The sequence below is a fragment of the Gasterosteus aculeatus genome, chromosome 7, assembly GCF_964276395.1.
Source record: "Gasterosteus aculeatus chromosome 7, fGasAcu3.hap1.1, whole genome shotgun sequence".
NCBI lineage: Eukaryota > Metazoa > Chordata > Actinopteri > Perciformes > Gasterosteidae > Gasterosteus > Gasterosteus aculeatus.
Window position 1 is genome coordinate 10,537,517 of NC_135694.1, and position 25,387 is coordinate 10,562,903.

At 43.0% G+C, this 25,387-nt stretch overlaps 3 protein-coding genes, 1 long non-coding RNA gene and 1 other non-coding gene across 9 annotated transcripts in view; 4 read left to right on the forward strand and 1 right to left on the reverse strand.

Annotated features, from left to right (window-relative positions):
* Positions 1-6,962, forward strand: part of dock11 (dedicator of cytokinesis 11) — a 45,124-nt gene extending 38,162 nt beyond the window's left edge. For 2 of the 3 annotated variants that reach the window (XM_078105694.1, XM_078105695.1), the window contains 7 exons: positions 195-308; positions 824-970; positions 1,301-1,511; positions 1,619-1,809; positions 2,125-2,225; positions 2,388-2,526; positions 5,816-6,962. In XM_078105694.1, the coding sequence (XP_077961820.1) occupies positions 195-308; positions 824-970; positions 1,301-1,511; positions 1,619-1,809; positions 2,125-2,225; positions 2,388-2,526; positions 5,816-5,905 (993 nt within the window). In that variant the 3' untranslated portion in view covers positions 5,906-6,962. Of the gene's footprint in view, positions 1-194; positions 309-823; positions 971-1,300; positions 1,512-1,618; positions 1,810-2,124; positions 2,226-2,387; positions 2,527-3,597; positions 3,614-5,815 lie in introns of all 3 variants that reach the window. The other variant, XM_078105696.1, reaches the window with a different exon arrangement.
* A 107-nt stretch (positions 6,963-7,069) lies between these two features.
* On the forward strand, positions 7,070-14,393 carry LOC120821408 (interleukin-13 receptor subunit alpha-1). 2 transcript variants are annotated; one of them, XM_040179899.2, is made up of 10 exons: positions 7,070-8,042; positions 9,201-9,334; positions 10,004-10,163; positions 10,263-10,356; positions 10,654-10,820; positions 10,965-11,095; positions 11,191-11,332; positions 12,513-12,612; positions 13,138-13,222; positions 13,310-14,393. In XM_040179899.2, exons 1-10 carry the CDS (start codon positions 7,970-7,972, stop codon positions 13,457-13,459), a joined length of 1,236 nt encoding a protein of 411 aa, XP_040035833.2. In that variant the 5' UTR covers positions 7,070-7,969; the 3' UTR covers positions 13,460-14,393. The 2 variants fall into 2 exon arrangements, with proteins under 2 accessions (XP_040035833.2, XP_040035834.2); XM_040179900.2 differs by having other exon boundaries at positions 7,776-8,042; positions 9,204-9,334.
* Positions 14,394-14,623: 230 nt separating this feature from the next.
* LOC144410239 (uncharacterized) lies at positions 14,624-17,855 on the reverse strand. The gene is made up of 2 exons (XR_013468173.1): positions 17,554-17,855; positions 14,624-17,163 (listed from the first exon to the last, which is right to left on the reverse strand). It is a non-coding gene; the product is annotated as an uncharacterized LOC144410239 (long non-coding RNA).
* LOC120822644 (uncharacterized) lies at positions 16,154-22,525 on the forward strand. 2 transcript variants are annotated; one of them, XM_040182451.2, is made up of 10 exons: positions 16,154-16,438; positions 16,921-17,054; positions 17,849-17,978; positions 18,134-18,233; positions 18,992-19,182; positions 19,516-19,643; positions 20,005-20,128; positions 20,425-20,521; positions 20,605-20,680; positions 21,493-22,525. In XM_040182451.2, exons 1-10 carry the CDS (start codon positions 16,366-16,368, stop codon positions 21,589-21,591), a joined length of 1,152 nt encoding a protein of 383 aa, XP_040038385.2. In that variant the 5' UTR covers positions 16,154-16,365; the 3' UTR covers positions 21,592-22,525. The 2 variants fall into 2 exon arrangements, with proteins under 2 accessions (XP_040038385.2, XP_077961823.1); XM_078105697.1 differs by having other exon boundaries at positions 16,202-16,438; positions 18,134-18,229; positions 18,991-19,182.
* A 1,304-nt stretch (positions 22,526-23,829) lies between these two features.
* trnar-ucu (transfer RNA arginine (anticodon UCU)) lies at positions 23,830-23,903 on the forward strand. The gene has a single exon. It is a non-coding gene; the product is annotated as a tRNA-Arg (tRNA).
* The last annotated feature ends 1,484 nt before the right edge of the window (positions 23,904-25,387 follow it).

The window sequence follows — 25,387 nt, forward strand, 5'->3', positions numbered from 1 at the left end:
GTCAAACAAGGTCACCAAATTGGAGGTGGGCTCATAGACTAATCTAATGTGAACATGGAAAATTACTTTAATTATTGTTTCTGTTTGTTGAGATGTAACATATACAGCAACTATAAAGCATGTTTGTTTAAAGAAAAGCAAATAAACAATTCGAAAATCCCAACTGTGACATTTGTCTCGCCGTTTTTACACAGAAACTGAGTCGACTGTACGACACTCTGCACAGAGCTTACAACAAGATAATGGAGGTCATACACTCGGGACGCAGGATGCTGGGGACCTACTTCAGAGTGGCTCTGTACGGACAGGTGAGCACCGCCATTTATTGCTTTATATGGATGCGTTTTGGTGGAGACAGGCGAGAAACTCCAGTTGTGCTGCTAAGCCTATGGAAATACAAATTCACATGTTCAGTATGATTGGTACCTTTTTTTGTTGTGGTTTCTTATGCGTGGGACGGAAAAAAATAACATATATATTTGTATATAGTTTGTTTAGAAAAACGTTGAAAGCACATCAACTGACAGACAGGTTCATGGCTGTGGAAGTAATGAAGTTGGGTAGCAAATAGCTGCAGTAACATTAAAAGTAAGCAGATGCTTTTGGGAAATGTGGCATTCTACAAGTTAAGCAAAATGTGGCGAATGCGTTGTTTCTTACTTGTGCAGAAGGCAAAAGCAAATGACTCAGAATAAATCGTAATACCCTTTTTCATTTGATACTTGAAAACACGGATAACTGAACACACTTACTACTCAAAAAAATGTTGTTTTGCCTCAGGCAGACTGTTATATTTATTGAGCGAGCATATGTTTTTGTGGAGGGCTTCTTCGAGGAGGAGGACGGGAAGGAGTACGTCTACAAGGAGCCAAAACTCACGGGCCTGTCTGAGATCTCTCAGCGGCTGCAGACACTCTATGGTGAAAAGTTTGGTCCGGAAAACGTCAAGATCATTCAGGACTCCAACAAGGTGCATTAGACGAATGAAGGAGGGAGACGTTTAGAGTAAAGAGCCTGGATGAGAATGCAAATGAGATGTAGACCGCTGACAATAAGTCATTTAGCATCAAAGCCATTTAAAAAGTGCCAGTTTTATCTCTATGACTGCTGTGTGATAGTCGTTGATAGTCTCGATTGTACCTGTGTTTTGAAGAAGTCCGGTGTTTTGTCACCATGGGATAATAAAGCAGTAATTATTACTTAGCACTTCACTTACGACAAGAGCCCAAATGATCTCATCCGGCTCTGAAATGCAGTGATGTGCAGTGCCACTTTGCTCAAGGTGACTGCCGTCCCACAGGTAAATCCCAAAGACCTGGATGCCAAGTTCGCCTACATACAGGTGACGTTCGTAAAGCCCTTCTTTGAGGAGAAGGAGGCTCCGGAGAAGAAGACCGACTTTGAGAAGTGCCACAACATCAACCGCTTTGTGTTCGAGACGCCGTACACGCTGTCGGGCAAAAAGCACGGCGGGGTGGAGGAGCAGTGCAAGAGGAGGAGTGTGCTCACAAGTACGCAACTTTCTTCTTAAAAATGCATTAACACGCTTGTTTTATAGCGGCGCGTGGAATTGGCACGCGAGGTGCCAACCAGTTTTGCCCGTCCTCTTTTCCCCCAGCTGCCAACACATTCCCGTATGTGAAGAAGCGCGTGGAGGTGGTGGGGGAGAAGCAGGTGGAGCTCAAGCCGGTGGACGTGGCCATAGATGAGATGAAGGCGCGAACGGCGGAGCTGACCAAACTCTGCTCCAGCCAGGAGGTGGACATGATCCAGCTGCAGCTCAAACTGCAGGGCTGCGTCTCCGTGCAGGTGAAGGTCCCCGCCGCTTATTTACTAGTAAACACGGGAGAGAAAAAAAAGGTTGCCTGCGGAGCAACGGCCTTTTTCTCTCACTTGCCTTTCATTATCTTCCCAACATTTATGACAGTCTATATTTTATTACTACTCAATCCTGACCAGACAATCTGAAAAAAACAAGAAACATAAACCACAGTTGTTGCGTAAATCTGTGCTGGGAACAGTATTTGAGAGTCATGCGAACAACAAATGCTACGTGCCAACTGTTATCTGAGCACAGATCGGAGGACAGGAATGCTCAACACCCTCAGGCATGTTTTGCTACAGGTGAACGCCGGTCCCATGGCCTACGCCAGAGCATTCCTGGATGACAGCAAAATCAACCAGTCGGGCCTCAAGAAAATAAAAGAACTTAAGGACATATTCAGGTACCGTTTCAGCCCGTTGATTGTCATTTGAATCTGATCTTTGTATTTCCCGTGTTGTTCCTTCCCCCTCGTCCTGGTCAACAATTCTTTGTTCTTTGATTTGATAAATAGTAATTTTAAGTTTGTTACTAAGTTGTTCCATTTCCTTTTTGACGATGGCAGGCGTTTCGTCCAGGCTTGCAGTATCGCTCTGGACATAAATGAGCGTATTATCAAAGAGGACCAGTTTGAGTACCATGAGGGCCTGAAGGGCAATTTCAAAGACTTGGTAAAGGAGCTATCTGACATCATCCACGAGCAGGTACTATCAACTATTCTGGTGGATTTCTGTGTACTGTTACTCCCCTGTTACACACACCTTTGCAGTTGGGAAATGAAACACACCCCTCTATTGTCTAAAGCAGAAGGCTGAGCAGAAACAACACCACACAAAGTCCAATGAAATTAAGACAATGCAACAAGACATCATTTGTCCCTTAGTGGTATCTGGCCCCGCATAGGGTTTTGACCCATGTAAAGTAGAACTAGAATGTTGTTTCTGGTGCCACCTGGGTTACATTTAGAAAAATCCAACGGCAGTAATCTTCAGACACACCTATAAAAGTTATTATTGGATATATATGTAAACAAAACCCAGTGAAAAAAGTGATTACAACTCACACAGAGGGAGGGTGGCCTCCTTCCCTCTTTGTAGACCTCACTCCGTTCATTACACCTGACACTATCATGACAACCTACACCCAGAGTACGCAACTTTCACTACACGGAAGGTCATTTGTTGCTCTGTTTACTTTATGTCTTTCATTGTAAACATAGCAACCTTCTTTACTCTGCGCTTTATTTGAACAAATAGGTAACAGAGCAACAAGCCATTAAACCTTTACATCATCACTGGCACAGAGAAAGCCATTACCACCGCATCCAGCCTGCTGCTGACGCTTCCTAAAAGTAGCCAGAGGTTGTTTCTAGAACCTTTCAGCGACGTTAATGGGTTTGTGGCTGTAAAAAATAGAACAGCTCTCTGAAACTTTTTGACGATGAGTCATAATGAGTTGTGGGAGCTGGATCCTGGAATACTGTAAAACACTTTCCCACCATGGACTTATCTGCTCCCAAAGTCCTTGTTAATAGATTTGAGCTTATTCTCCTGAGCGGCACCATGTCTGTAATATCATGTTGCAATAATTTGAAAGAGAGGAAGTGCGTAGCTGTTGTACATGATAATGTGTACTCTCTTCTCTTCCCATCAGTAGAAAATATAATGGCTGTGTTGCAGCAATGTTGTTGCAATACAGCCTGCTGACATTTGATATTCCCTTTAGCTGTTGAAATAACTGGTATACCCTTTTCTCTCCATTGTGCTGTCATTTAGCTTTAAGGAAAAACAGGTAATGTGATCACCGCGTGTGTTGAAGCTCATTTTTGTCCTTTTTGAAACCCATAAATGATTATTTTCCACCTTTTTTAAGTTAATATATTCCAGACATTTTATGTTTGAATGAAAATATTAATCTAAACATATACGGTCATCCACATATAAAAAATAACGCAGCAATCCAAATAGTAAATATGCAGAAACAGGCGATTTATTAATTATAGAGTGAGAAAAAAAGAGGATGAAAAGGAAAAAATTCAGCAATTCATGATACATTTAAAAAGAACAAGGCACAAACCCGAACACATGATTGTGGCCAACGCTGGCACCACATGTGTTATTGAAAACAATGCAAATGACCCATGCCACTAATCAAATGATGTTTACACGCACAATGGTGTCTGGAAAGTTTGCATGGCCTCACATGTCAAAAGTACATCCTAGTGATAGATCTACTGTTACCTCAGTGACGCCAAAACAAACTAGGGTGGCTGCCTTGTGTCAAGCCATGAAGCATAGAAGAATTGTGTGTTCTCAAACAGAAGAAGTAAACGTTCTGTGTAGATGGCAGCTAGAATGTGATGTTCCGTGTGAATCGGCAGCAGATTGATGGCAGCTTTACAAGTCGGCCGTAGACTGAAGTGGGCTTCTCGACTGCCGATACAGAAAACGAGGCTGTTGAACTAGCAGATGTGACTAAAATGACATTAAAGGGTTGAATCATATATTTGGTGACTACCCGAGATCAAACCAGATGTATACAGTGAGGAGTCCAATAACATAAGTGAACTTGAGTGATTATGCGGCGGTTCACTTTGAGGGCATGGTGGGGTTAGATGAGACATGGAGCAGACTCAACCCTCCTTTGGTTAAGCTCAGACAGGCTAAGGATGACGGCCTGTTGGCAACAAGCACTGTGGTTTGCAGGCTCTTGCAAATTGCTGTATTTAATAAATACGTCTACTTTAAAGGTTGGTAATCTTCAAAAAGATTTGATATTTACGTTCAAATTCCCATTTCATCCACGACCATACATTTATCAAACGCTCGGAAGAAAAAAAGATCTGGCATACCGTTCTGGTTACTACTCATGACTCATCGCCGGAGCCCTGCACAGGCTGACTGCAGCGATGTTGTTTTTCTACTCCAACCGTGACTATTTTGGAGTGAGGCCTGTACGGACATGACATTTCTCATACGGTTTATCAACTTTACAAGCTGCTGCTGCTACCTACTTGCATTAGGAAGGAGATGGCAGCACTGGACTGGGTTCATAACTCTTTAAATGTACCATCATCTTGCTAGTTTCTGAAAATTACCTAATCCGCCTCTATTGCATAAGAGTCATGTTCATCTTCATCACCGGTAACCTGCAGAGATTCCAGGCATAACTGCACTTCCAATTGAGGTACATGGAGAAAGGGGTCAAGGATGTCAGCTGCAACCCAAGCAACACTTAGTGGTACAAAGAGCTACTCTACGCTAAACGCTGGTTTCTGAAGGCTGATCTTCAAGCTTATAACTCGTTTCCATTTTGTGCATTTTAAAATGTTGCCTTTGATTGGAGATGAAAACTGCCTTTGGCGTGTTTAGATGAGCCTGATTAAATAGTTCTGTGCAGGCAGTGTGATTGTAACCTGCAGAGTTTCAATAGCTGTCCTTACGGACCTGCCCAGTGAGTGCTGACCTTTCAGAAGAAGTATGACAAACATAAATGGAACAAAACAATACACACAGATGAGATTGATTGTGTGGACCTTTTCCTTTAGTGCAACAGTGTGTGGAAATACAAGCACACCAGTGGAAGCCTGGTGCCCGTCAATGGCAATAACGATCAAAAGAGTACCAGTAAACCATCATATAAATACTTTTGAGTAAAAAAGAAAATAAGGTGTGGTGCGAGGGCAACGGGTGGAGTACTGTGTGGACTCCATTTTAAACACATTGCGTATTCTTTCTTTTTTGCATGTCATTTGACACCTCACTCATCGTACATTTAGCTGCTCTCTCATGTCAATCCACATTCTCCCCGTGGGAGGGGTTGCGTGTGTGCGTGTGTGTGTGTGTGTGTGTGTGTGTGTGTGTGTGTGTGTGTGTGTGTGTGTGTGTGTGTGTGTGTGTGTGTGTGTGTGTGTGTGTGTGTGTGTGTGTGTGTGTGTGTGTGTGTGTGTGTATTGTGCATTAATGCGTGGACTGCGTTTTGCTCTTACTCCAGATCTACCAGGAGGATATGATGCGCTCGCTATTACAAAACTCCCTCCATGTGTTTCGTGCCATCAGCGGGACGACCACCAACCTGGGCTGACCTCTGCCCCAGCCACACGCCCCCCATAAAGACCTGAACTGGATGAGGGGGGAACAGCCCCCAGGAGATGGATCGTACCCAAACCACAGCAGCAGTATCCCAGAATGTAACACCAACTAAATGTCAGCATGTCGGCTTTAGGCTTTGTGCGGTGCTTTGTGCGGATCAACTGTTGATTTTCACAGGGAGACACTGTGCTGAAGCAGGTTTTTTTCCTTCTTCTGTGCTCTCTCTGCAACGTCTTCCCTCATCTCACATCTATGCAGTACATCAGGCTCCCCCCATTAGCCCTTTTTACCACTTGAGTCAATTTGTAGGCGGGTTTAGGTAGTTTCGTAGGCAGGCAGAGCATTCCAGTCGGGCTGTAATAAACAGACAAGTGACGGTGTAAAGAGCAGCATCTTTAAGCCGAAGGGCCGTGACTAATTCCTTCTTGGCGGGCTCCCGAGTTAAAGAAAGGAAGGACCTCGAGGGGTCTAGTCGAGATAAAGCTGCTCTTAAGAAGGGTTTTGCTTGGTTTCATAAGTAGCTCAGTTACATTGTGAATATTTGGGTGATAACAATGTCATATCAGAGGTCATTAATGATACCTGAGAAGAAAAAATATGGAAAGCAAATTGTTTCCGAGCTTTTGGTACAATGAGAGAAACAAAATTGTGTAGGTGGGCCGCTGCACGCAGAGCGCAGCTGTGTGATGATGCTCATCATGTGGGTTATCATCCAGTGCCTTTGTGCTTTGCCTTGTCAAGATACTTCCCCGTCAAGATACTCAGTAATAAGACCGTCATCACTCGCTGGTTATTTACAGTATTTCACAAGTGCTACACTGTAATTAACAGATGAATAATATTTAAGCAAAATGTACATAATTTGTTGCCAGGCTGTAAAGTGAATTCTGCATCCTTGTATGTTTGTACGTACTGTATCTATATTTGGAACAGTTTGAAATATTCAGTCCAAACTGTCCAAGCAGAGAGATTTTTCTTTTTTTAATGATGTGCAGCTGCTTGTCAAAATGACTTTGTAAAGACATTTTCCAATAAAACGTGGAGAAAAACCATGCAGACTGATCAGTTGTTGGAGAAGGTGGACAAACCAGTCCGACCAGGTACATTTTAATCCATTGTTCTCGACCTCTCACTGAATCTCCCTTTGCGGATGTTCACATTGAGTAATCCTACCTTTGGAGTCAACAACAGATCCTCAACATGCACTCTTCTGGAGTTTAGGTGTAACAAAACGTTGTGTTGCAATACAGGATCCATCCTGTTCGGAGCTCGTCTCGTACTAAGGGGCTAAACTTTGGACCTTTGCCTCTGCAGCGTTGATTTGAACCTTTTTCTCGAATACTTACCCATATTTTATGGCTAACTTCATGCAAAATTTCTCGAGTACTTTAACATGTTTAGCCATTTAGAACCAACCCAAACGCTGCCTCGAACCATCTTTTCATAGGCGTTTAAAAAAGGACTTCATTCATCCACCCAGCACGCTCGCCGTCCGTTTTTAAGTGTAGCAGAAAAACGATACACAAGTTCGCTCTGACTTCCTGTCATCGGCTCGGACGCGCGGTGCCTGAAGCCATTAGCGCGGGAGCTAATCAACTTATCGATCATCTGACTCATTAGGAGCCCGGCGACTTCCCGGAGACGCGGATGGACACTTGTTCCCCCCACTAACATTACACTCGGGAGCGCGCCACGCCGCCGTCCGTGCCGCCCGGCACGCACACGCGCACACGCGGGCGGTGCGGGACACCGGGAGTTGACCGCCGTGGGTCTTTTCGGCGAAGAGGCATCGCGTTCCCACCCGGTTACCGGCCGTCCTCCCACTTTCACAGAAACTCCGCCCCGCTGCTCCCAGTAGACACCGCGGAGCCGCTCGCGGAGACGGGCGAGGTGCGCTCGTCGCTGGCTTTTTTTCTCGCGGGGACTTTCTGGAGGACTCCGTACCGTCCGCAACGCGCCCGCGTGCTGGCATTTAGCGTCGCGGGGGGGGGGGGCGCGTGTACTCTGCTGCCGGAGGACCGAGGCGCGTGTGTCCTTCCAGTCCCGGGGAGACAACATGAGACCTGCCGTGGAGTTTGTTACCGTCCTGATACTCACCGCCGGCTTGTCGGCGTGCCGCGGTGACGCAGGTAAGGACCCCATCGCCGAGCGTGCCGGTCGCAATGAAGCCCTAATTGAGCTTGATCGTTAAGGGGTTCAGTGGCGGACTAATCTGAAACCGCAAGTTTATAATAAGCAGATTTTAAATGGCGCACCTTTTCACCTGCGTTGACGTGGACTGTCTTCTTCTAAAAAGACATCGACCATGTGATTTCTCATCAAATGATGAAATCACAGGGTCGTTCGTTTTTTTTCGTTAGGTATTATCTTTAGGGCCAACTAATGTGGCCCACGTAGACCGCTGGGTGTAGACCGCTGGGTGTAGAGCTACGTAATTACCTTATGGACACTTGAAGATTGAAGATAAGGCCTATTGACTGTTGAATGACGACGTTGTTCTAAAAAGTCGTACCTTCGTGATTGGAGACTATTTTAAACCCCATTTTCTGTCGCGTTTAAATTTTGAGGATGAATTGTTATCGGCGAGATAATCCGCGTTGTTTTGCGTCGAGCTCTTTTAGTTAAATTAGCGTGAGATGGGATTTATTTGTTCATAACTGGGAGTGCGAACCAAAATGATCTGCGGTGATATTACACGAACCAAAGCTGAAGCTTTTAACATTTTCTGGAATATGTGGACTATCCAACTTCGGCGCCACAAACATTCGTGGATCTTTTTCGAAGGCACAATTCCCGACGGCGGAGGAAACAGTTTACCCGGATATACCTACTTAACGCAATATACATGAAGAAAATGTTTTGACCTTCCGTCATGTTAAGGATTTTAATGCATTTCCATTCTGTCTTCTCAAAAATGAAAGCGTTTTTTACTCTACATACAGCCAAGTTCATTAATTCTATTAAGAAATCCGTTTCTATTTAGCCATCAGGTGATTTCATCTGGTTTTTCACTACCCTGCGATCGTATTCTTAATAAGACCATTACTATCTATGGTAATGGTATGGTAAATATATAGATTCCTATATGAACCTATGGTCATTTCACTAAAACCGACAAGCCAGAGCGCTCAAGCTCTTCAAGTACACGGTCTTTAAAGACGCGCCACAGCAATACAAAGTGCGTCAGCTGCGCCCGCGACCAAAGTTCATCTGTTATCATATTATCTGAACTGTAATTAAATCTATCTTCATAAGAAACTGATTCTCAGTTTTTGTCTCGCTGGCAGAAGGTGTCCCCCCTCCCACGGATGTGTCCTATGATTGGCTTGACCCGATCACGGTGCGCGTGTCCTGGCAGAAGCCCATCGGGAACTTCAAGTACAAATACAAACTGATAGGCGGAGGAACAGATGAACGATGGGTCTGTTGGTTTCTGTTCACATTGTGTGATTTATGCATCTGACTATTTAATCATTGACCCTTCTGCATTACTTCAGTCATTCCTCTATTGGTTCTTTCACCAAGACGAAAATAATGATGAGAGTTTTTTCCTCAAATCTACATAAAATACCCTATAATGACAAAGTGTAAAGTTTGTTTGTTTGTTTTTGTTGTCATTTTGGCAGGTTAACTAGAAATAAAGAACAAAGTATTAAGTACTCACTTAAATACCATTAACTACACTACTTCATCAATCCTCTGTAGTAAAAAAAAAAAAAAACCACTGAGAGCTGAGAGCCCCTGCATAAGGCTGTAAGATTATTGCATCTAATATCTCTAACACCTCTCATACTCATCAAGTAGCTGTGCAGATAAATACAAGTAAGCGTTTTGGGATAAGACTCATTGCTCTTTCACAACACGCACTGTTTAAATGCAACAAAAAAAAATGCAACCACACATAAACGGACCACCCCTGAGTTACTGTGGAGTCACAGTTGTGTGTTAAGCTATGAGGGGAACAAATAATGGGAAATGGATAAGCAACCCGACGATCAGCGATGTAATTGCAAACAGTCCTCCATCCCGAGGCAGAGTGTTTCAATAAGGTGTTAACGTAACCTGTTTTGTTTTTGTCCTCCTGTTTAAGACGGATCAGACTTCATTGAGAAATTTCATAGCGGAACTTCTCACAGAAAATATGACCACTGGCAATTGGAAGTACCTCATTCGCACGGTTAAAACGTGTGATAATGGTACTTATGAAAGCCCTGAGGTGTCCATAATAATTAAATTCCCTGTGCCAAGAGGTAAGAATCATAAAGCTGTCCGGTGAGACCATGACGATGACCTAAAGTCCTAACTGATTGCCGCTACTTATTTGACTTCTTTGTTCTTGCACTCCACAGCTGAAGTGCATGACATCAAATGTCTCATCACCAGGAAAATCGGAATGAACTGCTCGTGGATCCCAGGGAATCAGCCTCTCAAGTTCTCCTATAGGTGAGAATACAGCAGATATGAGACCGTGTATGTCTCCAGGTATGTGCAGTAGCGATGTAATGGTGGCTGCTCTGAGGGGCTAATTGTTGAAACCTGCCTGGTAAAGGCTTGTTCACACAAGGACATTAGTGCAATCAGGGAAGCCCTCAGCCTGGACAGATGTTTATGGTCAGGAGGTAATCTGTTAGCTTTATGAACATCTGACTGAAGGAGTTACAGAAGCCAATGTTCCAGCAGTCAGTCTTCCCTTCCCTTACTCACCAATTCTCTGATCACCTTCCCATCTTCTCATTGCAGGACCTTAGGAATTTCCAACGTTAATCACTTCAGAGCATGCAAACTGCTCCACAGCGGTCCGACCAGGAATGGCTGCTATCTGGAGGATGTTGGAGTCACAGATGACATCTGCCTGCTTTTCAAAACTCAGACTGGATTCAGCACCAGCACCTTTAATATAAAACCAAGTAAGTTATACCTTAAAGTTTATTATTTATATCATTATACGTTGAGCGAATAAACAGAACACAATTGCTGTTCAACTACTTTTACTGCCGAGTGCAAGTGAAAAGACTTATACAGTACAATACGTTTTTTTTTTTCTTCTTCAGTGATCGATCCGCCGGAGTTGAGCGTCAGAGAAGGGGGAGATAAACTGGAACTGAGCTGGACACCCCTAGAAGATTTAGAAAATGATATCTGGATATACACTGTCTGCTACAATAAATGCAATCACCTCGTAGTAAGTAGTGGAATTGAACTGGTTCGCTGAGAAGACATAAAGTGTCTCCACACCTGACGAGTGCACCTCTGTTTTTTGTGGTCCTACTGTTTTAGGGGTGTCAGGACTTCACTTCGAAAGAAATGCCTATGCCTGTGGCCTACGATAACCGCTGCCGTTACGACTTCTGGTACAGTGTCAAGACAAGCAAATATTACACACCAGTTTTCAGCGACCGCAGCAAAGTTGTGTCCTATGGCAAGTGTCCAACCAATTATATTCACACTGATTTCTCCGTTTATTCAGTGCCCAACAACAAGATCGGCACAAGTCATCCAATATAAAATTACAAATCCAAGTGGATTTTTCTTTGCGAGGTGCATTTGTCGTCGATCCCCCGGGATTGGCGCACTTCACATTATGTTCTTCACCGGGTAATTCTCACGTTATTAAATACTCAGGATTTGATTTTTCTTTGCCCATTTGTCAGAAAATTTGACAAAATTGATCCTGATTCAAAACCGATGTCAAAATTACTTTGTCCCAAAGGAGGAACAACTAGAAAGGGAGGAAGTGCGAGTATCAGTTGCCATCAGTTGTTTAGCATCATCTCACGCAGCACTTCAGTATCGTCTTTTTTTCCTATTCTAAAGAACGAGTGCGACTGTGAAAATACTATTAAATACCAATATTATATAGAATAGAAGTACTTTATTGATCCCCTAGGGGAAATTCAAGATCCAGGTAGCTCCTGACAATATACAAACATAATATACACATACAGTTAAACTATTAAAAAGGATTATCAAAGAAAAATTAAAGTTAAAACACACATTAAGAGTTCAGGCTGGGGGTGGAGAGAGGGAGGGGTGGGGGTTTGTGCAAAAGGAGGGGGTGGTTGGCTAACATAGCCAGTGAACAGAATTTTTCTAGTGAGGTACCTTTGGTTATGGTATATGTGCTGCATTGAAATCTGACTTAAATAAAAGTATGTATCTGCAAAATACACTTAAAGTATTGAAAAGTGTACCACATTTGGTAAATTATTTCCTCTGTGTTTTACGGTTATATGTGATAGTGTTGGATTAATATTACTGCTGCATTCAAACTTAGACCTTTTCTTTTTAATTAATTCGTCCAATGATATTCTAAATCAAAATCCAGACATCAGGAGAGCCGTGCTTTTCATTTGACTGAAAGGAGTTGAAAAATTGACAAATCTACTAATGTAGTTGAGTGAAAATTTAGACTAAAGGTGTGAAGTTACATAAAATGGTCATAATCAACTCAAATAAAAGTACATTTTAAGTGGTATTCAAGTAAAAATTGTATTTAGTTAAATTCCAACACTACTGCTTACTTTGATGGCAACTAATTAGGGCTTCGTAATTCTTACTTTTATGCTACAACTCTCTTCATCTCATTTGAATCCCCGCAGGTACGAATGAGCCGGCTGACGAGACGCTGACTGTGGTTGCCATCGTCCTGCCCATCATCCTCTCCGTCTGCATCTTTCTGTCCTGCTACTGCTTCAGGAGGTACGTTTTGCACGCAGTACAACAGGAGAAACTACATTTCTGGGGGCCCAGATTTCTTTAAATCAACATTGCGCATTCTATTTTTAGTCAGTGCACCTTCTACGCCACGCCATTTGAGATGTGCAACAACGAGCACAGGCCCCATAGATCATTGAAACACTGTTTATCTCGTACTTTTAACTGCCCGGCCTTCCTCGGCGCACTGGAGTCATTTAGGGCTCAATAAGTGTGAGTGTGCGTGTGTTGCACATGGCCAACAAACCGGCCTCACCCTCAGTCACATGTGGTTACAACAAGTGTTGTAAGGTTGGGCTGCAATAATGTGCCAAGTGTCATGAAACAATGTCTACGGTGCTTTAAAGTTATTTTGAAATATCCTATGCAAACATTTCTTCAAGAGCCGTACTCTGCTTTCATTTGAAATATGCATCATAAAACACCGGCCTGTCGCCATATTCTAGACATGTCGTGGTGGAAGCATTGTATGTTGGTGGTGCTGATCTCTGGCACGACGTCTGTTTGCAGGTACAGCTTCGTAATTTGTCCCGTTATACCAGATCCGTCCACGATATTCAAGGAAATGATGATGAGCGGAAACAAAGAACTTAAGGTGTGTTTTAGGAACAGAAAAAAACCCCATTCCAAACGACATCTATGCTCTGCCCACAAATACCCATGATCCTTTCTGTTTTTGCAGACAACAGGGACTCTGTACGCGCCGGTTCCAGAGGCCATTGAATCCTGCAGAGTCGACCCTGTCCCCAAATACATGCTGAAATCCTCACCTGCACATGCGCGCTGCGAAGCCTTCCGCCCAGCTGGACTCGCACTCTCGGCGGAGTCGTGATGGACTGCTTTTTTTTTTTTACAAAGTGTGCTGCACTTCTCAATTGTGTTGAGACAGAGTGAGCTCTGCTGACATGACTCGGTGTCACTGCAGCCAGGGGACAACTTCGGCCACTGGAGGTCAGCAAATAACAAGATATTCAGCAGCTTTTCTGCCAGCTCCACACCACAAGGCTGCTGTTTGGATTTGTACTGGTCCGGCCTGGATAAGGAAATGCATTGATCCTTCGGGGAGGCCCTCAAAAACTGCACACAACAAGGGCCACCAGGCTGTGTACCCGGAAATAATGACAAGGAAAGAAGGTTTCCACGCCTGCACTGTACTGATATTGTCCTGTTGATCCTTGGGGAGGGGGAGTGGGGGGGTGTACAGCAAGCGAGGGAGCAGAGGCTGTATTTCAGTGTCCTGAGAGCAGCTGACCGTGTCCCTGGATGGCTGCTGTACAAAGAGGTAACAAGAGAATAAGAAGCGGCTCACGTCTTGACACGCCAAAGGTCTCTGTTGCGGGAATGAAAGAAACTGCTGGTACGACCGCCGTCATGGCAACTAGACAATGGGCAGGGTGCAATAAGTGGGAAGCACATAGTTCTGAAATGTAGTGATCCCCAAATGGTTAATACTATATCTATCAGTCAATCTGTATTTGGAAAATGTTTCCTGTGGTGTTAAAGCTTTAACCTTTTGTACTCAACTCATTGTGGAAAGACAACATTAACTTAGCTTGGCTTTCGGTTTTGTGTAATCTGCTTGTTCACGGAAGCACCCAGAAACACAATGCTGTATCACCGTTAGTCACACGCGCTCCTTCCTTCTTTAAACCGAAGGGAGTCGTCCCTTGTTTCTTTCTCACATTGCCCAACACTTTCTTGTTGGTAGATTGTGAATGATTCCTACTTCAAATTTTAATTCAAATAAAGAGAAAGTGAGACATGTTTTTGCTGCTTGGTTGTGATTGCCTGACACTGCCACCGCCTTCATTAGTGTATATTCAGTCCACAAAAGGAACCGTTAATTCATATCCAAAATGAACAAAAAGAAAACTTACATATTGTTGATGGGTTTTAATGTCAGTTGGCAGGTCATGGATGTGTTATTTTTAATGTTTACTGTACTAAAGTAACTCCAGAGATATAAGATATCCACACAAGCACTCAAAATATCTGAGTCTCAATGTCTTTATTAAAACATACTAATACTTTAAAGATATCATGTACTAACACTAAATATTGAACAATCCATTTCAGTAGCATTGATTAACATTTGTAATGGAGATGACTCTTTTAATTGAAGAAAGAATTATTGAAATGTGTAAACATCAGATCTGCTCAACAAAATGGTAAAGAGATATGTACTGAAATAATGAACATTTTACACAAACTTAAAGAAACGTCTTTAAAGAGTTCACCACACATTTGAAGTTGTATTTGTTACGTATATAAATCGAGTTTCATATATATCCTTTAAAACCAGATAGTGAAATGGGTGGTAGTTTGTTCTGTGACGTTACATTTACCACATTTAATAAATATCATTACAATGAATGTTCACGTGTGGGATTAAAAAAGATATACTGTACATATTAGGATATATTATACTGTATACAAAATAACCTTTGACAAACAATTGTGAAATGAGTGTTGTAGATTCTGGTGCTTCATTACAGAGATTACTGTATTTGTATCAATATTTTAAGAATTTGAAGAAATATGAATTGAGTGGAGAACAAGTATTTGATACACTGCCAATTTTGCAGGTTCTCCCACTTACAACGCATGTGTCAAATTTTTATCACAGGTACCCTTCAACTGTGAATGACGAAATCTAAAACAAATCCAGAAAAATCACATTGTATAATTAAAAAAAAATGTTTTGCAGTTTATTGCATGACATAAGTATTTGATGCATCAGAAAAGCCGAATGTGATATTTGGCATTTATACCAAAAAGCTCTATTTTCGTCTCACCAGATCACCTGACCTTCTCCCATACCTTCTCTGGATCATCTAGATGGTAATTGGCAAACTTCAGACGGGCCTGGACATGTGCTGGCTGCAGCAGGGGGACCTTGCATGCGCTGCAGGATGTTAATCCATGACGGCGTAGCACGTTTTCTTTGAGGCTGTGGGCCCAGCTCAGGTTATTGCAGGTCCTGCCGTGTAGTTCTGGGCTGATCCCTCACCTTCCTCAAATACTTGTTCTCCCCACTGTACATCCAGCCAATTCACATATCTTCAGATTCCTAAGATATTGATACAGATGTAATCTCTGTAATGAAGCACCAGAGTCTATAACGCATTAATTTTACAATTGTTTACATTTTGTTTTCTTTTGGGACTCGGGTGAAAGGTTATTTGTTGTGTATATAATATATCTCTTTTGTTAGATCCCACACGTGAACATTCATTTTAATGTTATTCATAAAATATGGTAAATTTAACGTCACAGAACAAGAACTACCTTCCATTTCACAATCTGGTTTTAAAGAATATATATGAAACTCGATTTATAAACATAACAAAAATACAATCAACTTCAAATGGATGGTGCACTCGCCACTGTATATTATGGAAATGTTGGCTTTATTCGAATATACATTTCCGTCTCCGTTATCCCGTATGCTGTTCTAGTGTGGATGCAACATCATTTCCAAGGCAACTGGCCCGTGTTTAAGTAGAAAGTAGCGCTCGCGCTTGGTGTGGGCGGGAGCTTGCGGCCCAAATAAGGAATCCCCCCGCCCCGTTCCGGCCTCTTGACCGCTCGAGACACCTCCCCGCCTGCGTCCGGCGATCCGCAGCGATACACGGACATTTACCTTCATCCGTCCCTCACAACCGGGACCGTTAAAGGGCGAGTCGTCGGACACACACTCCAGGAATAAGACCCCTAAACCCCCCCCAGACGCGAAAGATGGCCGGGCCGCGTCTCAGTTTGGACCTGTTTGTTTCGTGCTGTTTCTTTCTAACAGTTGGATCCCATCAAGGTTAGATAATATCCACAACTTTGTGTCTCTGCGTTACATTTTGTATTTACAAAGTCCACCTTGACAGAACAAATCCAAAGGGATCCGAAGACTACGTCACGCTCCTTCCCGGGTACTGACTAACGTCACGCCCCGTGTTGAGAAAATCAACGCGTGAAACGTGTAAACTTTTAGCTCAACGAACTAGATGGACGTTGAGTAGCAGTGCGCGTAATGAGTAACATAAAGTAAAGAGTAACTGTCCTTTTGTGCGCATCGTTACTTTAAGTTCCTGACTTCTTCAACTCGTTCGTTGAAGTTCGGGACCATTCTGACCACATTATGACTCACAAATCAAGCAGTTTTACTGCAATCAATTTCGTGAATTGTGTTCGGCGTTTTATCACACGGGGTTTGCGGATCAAGGAGTGAAGTCAATGCACATTGATGTAGATTGTACAAACCAGATGTAGATTCGTGTCTTTTCTCTCTGCACACATAAGAATCCGTCTCACCACCACGCAATGTTTCCCTGGTTTGGAAGCACGAGTTCTGGCCACAACTGTCCTGGGCCCCACCACAGCATTCAATGGACAACTGTAGTTATAAAGTGACGATGAATGGCGGCAAATTTAGTGTGAGTATGCCTATATTTCTCTATTTAGAAAAATGCAATTATTTTTAATGGCTATGCTTATTATTATTATTATTATTAATAACAAAACAACTTGCCCAGTTCCTCTAGCCTAGAGAAAAAGTCCATCCATCCATCCATCCATCGTCAAACCGCTTATCCTGCACACAGGGTCGCGGGGGGGCTGGAGTCCATCCCAGCCAACTTCGGGCGATAGACAGGGTACATCCTGGATTGGTCGCCAGCCAATCGCAGGGCGACACAGAGACACACAACCATCCACACTCACATTCACACATCTACGGGCAATTTAAAGTCCCCAATTAACCTGATCCCCAGAGCATGTCTTTGGACTGTGGGAGGAAGCCGGAGAACCCGGAGAGAACCCACGCAGACACGGGGAGAACATGCAGACTCCACACAGAAAGGCCACTGGGCGGAATCGAACCCAGGACCTTCTTGCTGTGAGGCGACAGTGCTAACCACCACGCCACCGTGCCGCCTAGAGAAAAAGTATTACTGTATAAAGTATATACAGCACCTCACAATTCTACCAGATTTTTGTAAAAATATACTTTACCACATTCCACCGGCGTTCTCATCCTGCATATGTACAGATATTTGTCATGACAACGTGCCAGAGTTCACTGTATTTGAGGCAATTTCAGTCTTCTGTGCTCTCTGCTCCTACAAACTAAAAGAACCTGGCACCCGGGTTGACAACGCGTGTGCTGCCAGTGTTACCAGCGATGGATTCCTTGTTCACGCACCTTTTTCTTTCTCTCTCTTCTCGGTAGGAGACAAATATCAAAAATCAATTCTATGTAACACAATATTTTATGGAGGGAGGCTTTCTGCAAATGGGTGTTGAAACCACCTGCGGCGACATCCACAGTGAACCAGTTGTATTAAACATCACATACCCAGGTGGGTCATTTAGCCGCCCGCTGACTTGTATTACTTGCACTCAAATTTTGGATGCTTTTGACCAGACAAAGACATTCGCTTTTTAAACCAATCATGGGCTGCATTTTCATCGGTGTAACTGTGAGTTTATTAAGAAATGTCTTATTTCCTCTCAGAGCTGGTGAGGAATGTGAACTGTTACATCACCGCCGCCACAAAAAGTCACTGCTTCTGGTCCCCGGCCAGCCAAGCTCCAGATCTCCGGTTCTTCTATCAGTATGTCTGTTTAAGTTCCACACTTTTTATATTTACACAATCTCTGTACATCAAACACTCACACTGTACGTGAAGAATCAGGATTTCGTTTTTATCTGGGACCATGTAAGAGTAATAAGCTGGGCTTCAGCTCAGGCTCAACTCTTTATATTTGTTATTCCTCCAGGGCTCAGCTTAGGAATTGTTTGTTGACTTTTCGGAACCCACGCCGTATTTGGTAACACATCGGTATTTTAACAGGCTGGCTAAGCGTAAACATTCCTTAGCAAAAACATTTCTATAGCTATCTTGTTTGCAATAATATCATCTGTAGCGTTCAATAAGTTTATTATTATAAATAAATTCACCAGATAAATGAATGCATCCTCTCTGAGGAACTTTACGAATAAGCTCCTTGGAAGAAGCCAAAACCAATAATGAATGAATCCTACAAACAAGCAGTGTGTGTGTGTGTGTGTGTCCAAAGCTGAAACACTGACTCTCAAAGGTGATTCTGAGGAACGCAGCATAACGGAGCCATGAACTCATTAAGATGCGTCCTTGTGCACTTTTAACAGCAATACTGGACAACACCACAGTAATGTAAGGGAATGTGCACCACCATGAAGGGGAAGCGTGTGACTGAACCCGGGCCCCAGGTGGCTCGTCTAGGCACATGTGATCCTTTCACTTCCATCAGCACTGGTTTATATCTGTGTTTGGAGTAGTATGCAGCATGAGAGTAAATTGCCTTCTGCTCTCTCCCCAATCCTTCCCAGGTCAGTTGATTCCGGTAGTGGCATACCTTCGTCCGGCATACAGGAGTGCCCATCGTACAATTACACTGACCCCGTCAGGCCTGGTTGTGACCTGGAGGCGGACATTCACCAAACCATCTACATCTTTTTTAATGCAACGCTGATGGACACCGTGGCCAGGAACACATTCTCAAAAGACACTTTAGATGATGGTATGCAGCCAGTGGAATGCCAACGAATTAGTACCATGGATCCTACCATGGAAACGTTCTGGTGAAATATGTCGCACTTCCCCATTTGCTTCAAAGAGAAGTTGCTTTCTTGAGAATGGTTTTGCAATTAGTGTGTGTGTGTGAGTGTGTATTTTTTATGTTAACGTGTTAGTGAGTGTGTGTGTGCGTGTTTTAATTCACTAACTTTGTACAATATCCAGCTATTTTAAGGAAGAGGTGCTTTTCAAATGGCCTCAGATGCTTTGCAATATTCAATGACGCGTACGACTGGATTGTAGTTATTATATCTCTGTCGTGTCTGTCTCCGTGCAGTGCGACCTCCTTCCATTAAGTGGAGCGTCAATAAAACTGGGGATAAGTTTTCTATTGCTTGGATCGAACCTGACATTCCACTTCGTTGGAATTTTGTTGTGATGTACACCGAGTGTAGTGAAACGAAGGTAAGAGACGCATCATCAAAATCTCTGTTACTAATATCACAACACAGGATGAATCCTACTAACGTTTGTGTTTTGAGGGAAATGCCTAGCAAACCATTGAAAGGATTGTAACGCAATTTAGTAGACTTTCATATTTCCACTCAGGATGAATTGGGAATGTTTGCTGACTTTTCAAATGTCCATCAGCATCCGCTCCAGTTTGCTATCCTCATTTCTTACCTAAAATAATGACTGCAAACTGAAGTGGTTCAATGATCAAACATTCAAAGATCCTCATTGCAGAATTCCTGGATGTTGGTATCAGTTTTGTGTTGACTAGCTGAGTAGTTGCTGTCACAGTTTTGTCTTCATTGTCTTACAGTACAAAACGTTTGGGGAAGTAAATTCAGGCGAGCTGGACCTGGTCCCTCACTGTCCCTACTGTCTGGCCATTAAAGCACACATCACGAATAGAGTGACACCATGGACCAAGGAGGAGTGTTTCGGTGCGGCCATCGCCTCCCTCTCTATTTCCTTATTTTGTTGAAGAGCTGCATTGAACCCTGGTCAAGATGTTCTCCCCTTTCGGCTGTCCAGTGTTTGTTTTTGAGGATGGCACCAATGGCAGATGTATTCTAGACCCTTTAGATTGTTTTTACCCAGTGGTGCGATGTACGTTTACTCAAGTAGCATGCAGAAATATTCCATGTTTAACTGGATTTAATTTGTAATTTTATAATACACCGCAGCCGTATAAGTTATGCTCGGGCGATCCCAATGTTGCTGATGCGTTGGTGTGCAGATGCAGACACAGATCCTAAAGCATGGAAGTGGGCTGCCATTATCATCCCACTGATCCTCGTGGGCCTGATGGCCCTGATGTTTGGGTGTTACAGGAAGTATGTGAAGTCTTCATCTTTTTGGCTTTCACTCCTATCAATTGTAGGTGATTTGCCTCTGATATCTAACTTGTTTTGTTCAGGAATAAGGAATATATTTTGCCCAGAGTACCACAACCCCGGGACCTCCTCAGCGGTATTTCTGACAACAACAACAAGGTGAGTCTTGTGTAATAGGGTGAAACGGGTAAACAACTAATAGATATTACAATGAAACTCCCCCAGTTGATTACTTACATGAAGGGTTAACCGGCGGCATCTTATCAAATACCTGCTAATTTGGGTCCATTTCCAGAACAAAAAACATTATTGTTTTATTTTGTGTTTTGAAAATCTGCTTTAGTGTCACAGCCCGGCTCTCAGACAGCGACAAAGCAGCCAGCTGCTAACAGGAAACAATTTCTTGTTAGAAAAAAAACAGTGTAATGTGGAGGTATCAGTAGTGCAGTGTGTGTGTAAGTGTGTATGTATGTACGTATGTATGTGTGTGTGTGTGTGTGTGTGTGTGTGTGTGTGTATGTATGGCAGTGAGCACAAAACAACAGAACGCAAACACTGCACCGGTGTCATGCCAGACGCAAGGCTCTTCTTCCCGAGCCCCCCTTGTTCTCTTCCCCCCCGGTGCCAAATAGAGAAAGTGTTGGGTCCCCTCGGCTCAGGTGTGGCTCATCCAGCAGACGACACTCCAATCAGCACCTGGAACACACAACCAAAACCACATATGGGAGGAGGAGCGTCGTCACACTATAATGAAATGTTGTATGATGTTTAAACGAACCCCTCAGTAAAAACATATACAAAAAATATAGATAGTAAATAAATTAGAAAGTTTGGTTGGTTGGATGTAAGTACTACTGAAGCGAATAAATCCTGGTCAGAGTCTTGTGAAAATCATTTTAAGAAAACAGACAAAAATGTGTTTCTAAAAATGAGATTTGTTGTCTTTCTCTGTTTTGTCTTCTGCTTCTCAGAGCACTGTTCCCAACCTGTACGTCCCGACAGAGGAAGAAGAGGAGAACTGCAACATCAGCCTGGTGGCAGATCCCCTCATCAACACACCGGACTTCTGACTCGGGAACCACTGGAATCCACAAAATGTCCCATAATCCCGCTTCTCCAATACCCAATTCTCAAGAACAAATGTGGAGACTGGACTGTTCAACTGATGAAGCCGCGAGACTGAAGGGTTGTGGGCTCGACCTACACGTCCTCAGAACAACCGCCCTGATTTGTTGCTGAAATCTGCCGGGACAAACGGCGGTGAGAACACATGGCCCTCTTTTAGCGGAGGCCTTGGTTTGAACTGGACACAAAGCCGCCTTTTAGGAACTCCCCAATAGAGTTTACTGTGCCGGGTACAGACACTTTTTTAAAAAGTGTAAAAGAGTAGAGGCATTCTTTAGCTTTTAGTTCTCTTTTCTTAACGCTTTTTTTTTATGCCTATTACCAAAGGACAGTATTTGCTTGATTCAGCCTGCTATTTAAAGGCCTAGCTGGATGTGAAGCTGTAGCTCTTCCAATGGTTGTATTAGTTCTGAGCTCAGAGACTGTTGCCATGTAAATAACGGTGCAGAAAATGATAGAAAAAAGGTTGAATATTTTGCTGATGCGCCCCGCTTGGCTCGCTGGGTGCTACATATGATGACATGAGAAATGATCTCATCTTTACGTTTTAGGCCAGCTGTAATAATAAAAAAAAAACATCAGGTGTTGCTGATTTGAAGGAGCATTTTGACGATTTAAGAAAAATGCTCATTCTTGCCCACAGCTCGCTTCAATCTGTCCCATGATAAACACCAACCGGTACCTCCTTTAAAGCTCAAACTTCTGAAACTTCACAATACACCAGTTTCATCTCATTTGTATACTCTGTTAAATTATATCATTGTTTGTAATACTTTCTGTCATATGTGTTCCATTTTCACATTTGGACACATTTCTAAATGCCTCAGTCGTCTAATCAAGGAATAATGATGAGAGTGGAATAAAAGATTACAAGCAACATTATCGGTGTTTACTGTCTGATTAATATAATCTCCAAATATGGACCCCAATTTAGTCAAAAAGGTTGTTGAGGAAGTGTCACCTTGAAAACCATTTGGGCAAATAGACCTGGACATCCTCATCTATTCAAACCTACAGAATCAATTTAAGGACAACCAAGTCCTTTTAGATTTGTGTCAAACGGACATTTCTTCAGTAACTCTTTACCAAGAGGTGGATGTGTCAAAATGTGGTATGAAATTGCTTAATGTTGCAAGATTCGGGACTTTTTTTTTATTTTTTTATAATCGGATTTGTGTCAATGCCCGCGGTGCCACGAAAGCGCTCGTGTCAGAGGATTAACAGGACGATCGCACCGACACACTGTCATCAAAAGTCTCCACAAACCCTGCTGCACGGGACCAAACCTCGCTCCACGGTCCACCTTGGGTGCCCTTGACATGAAATGTGCGCAAAGACAGCGAAGATGACGAAAACATGAACAAAAAAAAGCACCGTGTCACGCGTCACGGGGGGCATGATTAGTTTTCTGATGCAATCGTGGTGTAACCCTGCTAGTGTAATTCTGCAGTACAATCCACCCCTCCCCTGGGCGGACCGACATGTGAAAGTGAATTAGAAATCCAAGACCGTACATTTCCCCTCCATAATATCCATTAATACATCTTCTTTCCACGGAGCAATTTCGGGATCTTATTGCAACGATAATTAGAAACACGTTCCTTTTCTCTGTGAATTGTTTCAAATTGTCTTTCACGTTTCGCCTTTCTTTCTAAATCTGTCAAATTAACGATCATGGAACCTATATTATATTTTAATGTGAAACGGGTGAGACAAAGCTCTTAATTTCTAGCGACGAGCTATATAGCGTTACAATATCCCCGGTAGCACCGTTTCAGAATAAAAGCCGGCAGACCTTAATAATTTGTTTTTTTAAAACGAATTTTGCAGTGTTACACCAGGTTCCCATGTATGTATTTGCATGTATACATTGAATGTAAGCGCATGTTTCCCATGCCAATGAATCCCCTCTGAATTAAATTCAATTGAGCTGATAAGGCGTCACGGATGAGGTGTTTTTTATTTTTTCACACGCGTGCTCTAAACTTCCTGTTGCACGCTGGGTAACCTGACAGATCCCAGAGGGACCCATCGTCCGGCTGAGCAACAGCGCCATCCAGTGGTTGGTACCCGGTAGCGCAAACATGTCTGCCCAGACTGGTCCTGATGCTGCGAGGATGCAGAGAGCAGAACTGAGGGGATGTGTATATATAAAGCGTGCCAGCGTGTGGTATTCCGGCGCAGTCTCTGTGGCGCAATGGAATAGCGCGCTGGACTTCTAATCCAGAGGCTCCGGGTTCGAGTCCCGGCAGAGATGAGCTACTCTGAGTGGGCTACATGGCAGACCTGCGGACACATTTTTTCTAGAAAGGATGATGATATTTTGGTTGCACATTGTTAGACTGTAATAACCGTTCCTCACTTACGCAGCGATGATGAAATCGGCAGTGAATGGACAGCACAACGCTCCGTCCTCCTCCTAGGCATTATAGTTATTATTATAGTAGCAATTTAGTTATTATGTAAATTGTTTGTTCTCTTCTGGTAAATCCACACTAGCTGTGAAAAAATATCCAGTCTAATAAATTTGAGCCATAAAACCCGAGCCAGCTGCTCTTTACTGATATAATTTCCTTCTTGTATACATATATATTTTTTCTATTTATTTGTAAAGTGGGTTGTATTGTATTTGACCTGGCTTTAATATTGAAAAATAATGGGCTTATCTGTAAAGGATCTGTGAAAATTCTCACTTGACACTGCTGTAAAATCCTCAAAACAGGATATTTTATGTTTGCAAACAGGCAGAGTTTACACACACACACGAGTCATGCAACAAGGCTACCTAAAGTAGTACCTAAAGTGCTGGTATATAAAGTCGACCTCGGATGAAAACAATCATCTTTGATACCACAACAGTGACGCACCAACATCTTGATTTTTAGATGACCCAGAACACAATGCACCTCTGTCCAAAAGACTTTTTGTCGTTTAAGTATTATGGACTAAGGTGGAACATTATTGCAGTTTTTTCAATATTGTCCTAATTCTACTTTTTGAACTCGACATCTGCCAAAAATATAGCTGTTACATCTTAAACGGAGTGAACCAACGCGTTCACTTATGAATAATTCTTTTTAGTCGTCTTCGGTACTTACAGTCCTTCTAGCAGGCTTTTATGAAGCGGAAGAGGTGGACATAAACCCAAATATTCGTATATCAAAAAGGAAAAAAGGCTCTGGTGTGTGCGCGTTCGCAGATGTTTTTGGCACATTGTTCCAGTTGTCCTCGAGGTACGCGCACGGGTTGTATTGGTCTATGACGCAAGGGGGCGCTCCAGTACCAGCGTGAGTCCCTTTGCCGGATCACTGCGCAGACCTGCGACGACGTCGGTCTCATGGAGAACCATCACCAAAATCTGTAGCCTACATTACATGACGGGAATGAGGACATGGCCTTTTTTATTCATCATGTATTTGGGAATCTGCTTTACAGTGACATCACCGCCTTTCCCCTCTAAAGAGTCACTGTTCCCGGAAGGTATGGTGTCAAATTACTTCGCCCTCCTGCCACTGCGTCCAAAAGAAAGTCTACTTTTAATATTAATTTGACCTCAGAGCTCAGTGTGACATTACGACACATTATGTTAATATGCTCAGTTATGTTCAGTAATAACTGACCTCTGATTCATGATATCTCTATGAAGATTTTAAATGTGACCTCTGCATCATTCTTAAAAGAATCTTTTTAAAGGATTTGGTGGTTCAGATGTGGAGGTTACGATGTCTCCAATGACTTCAT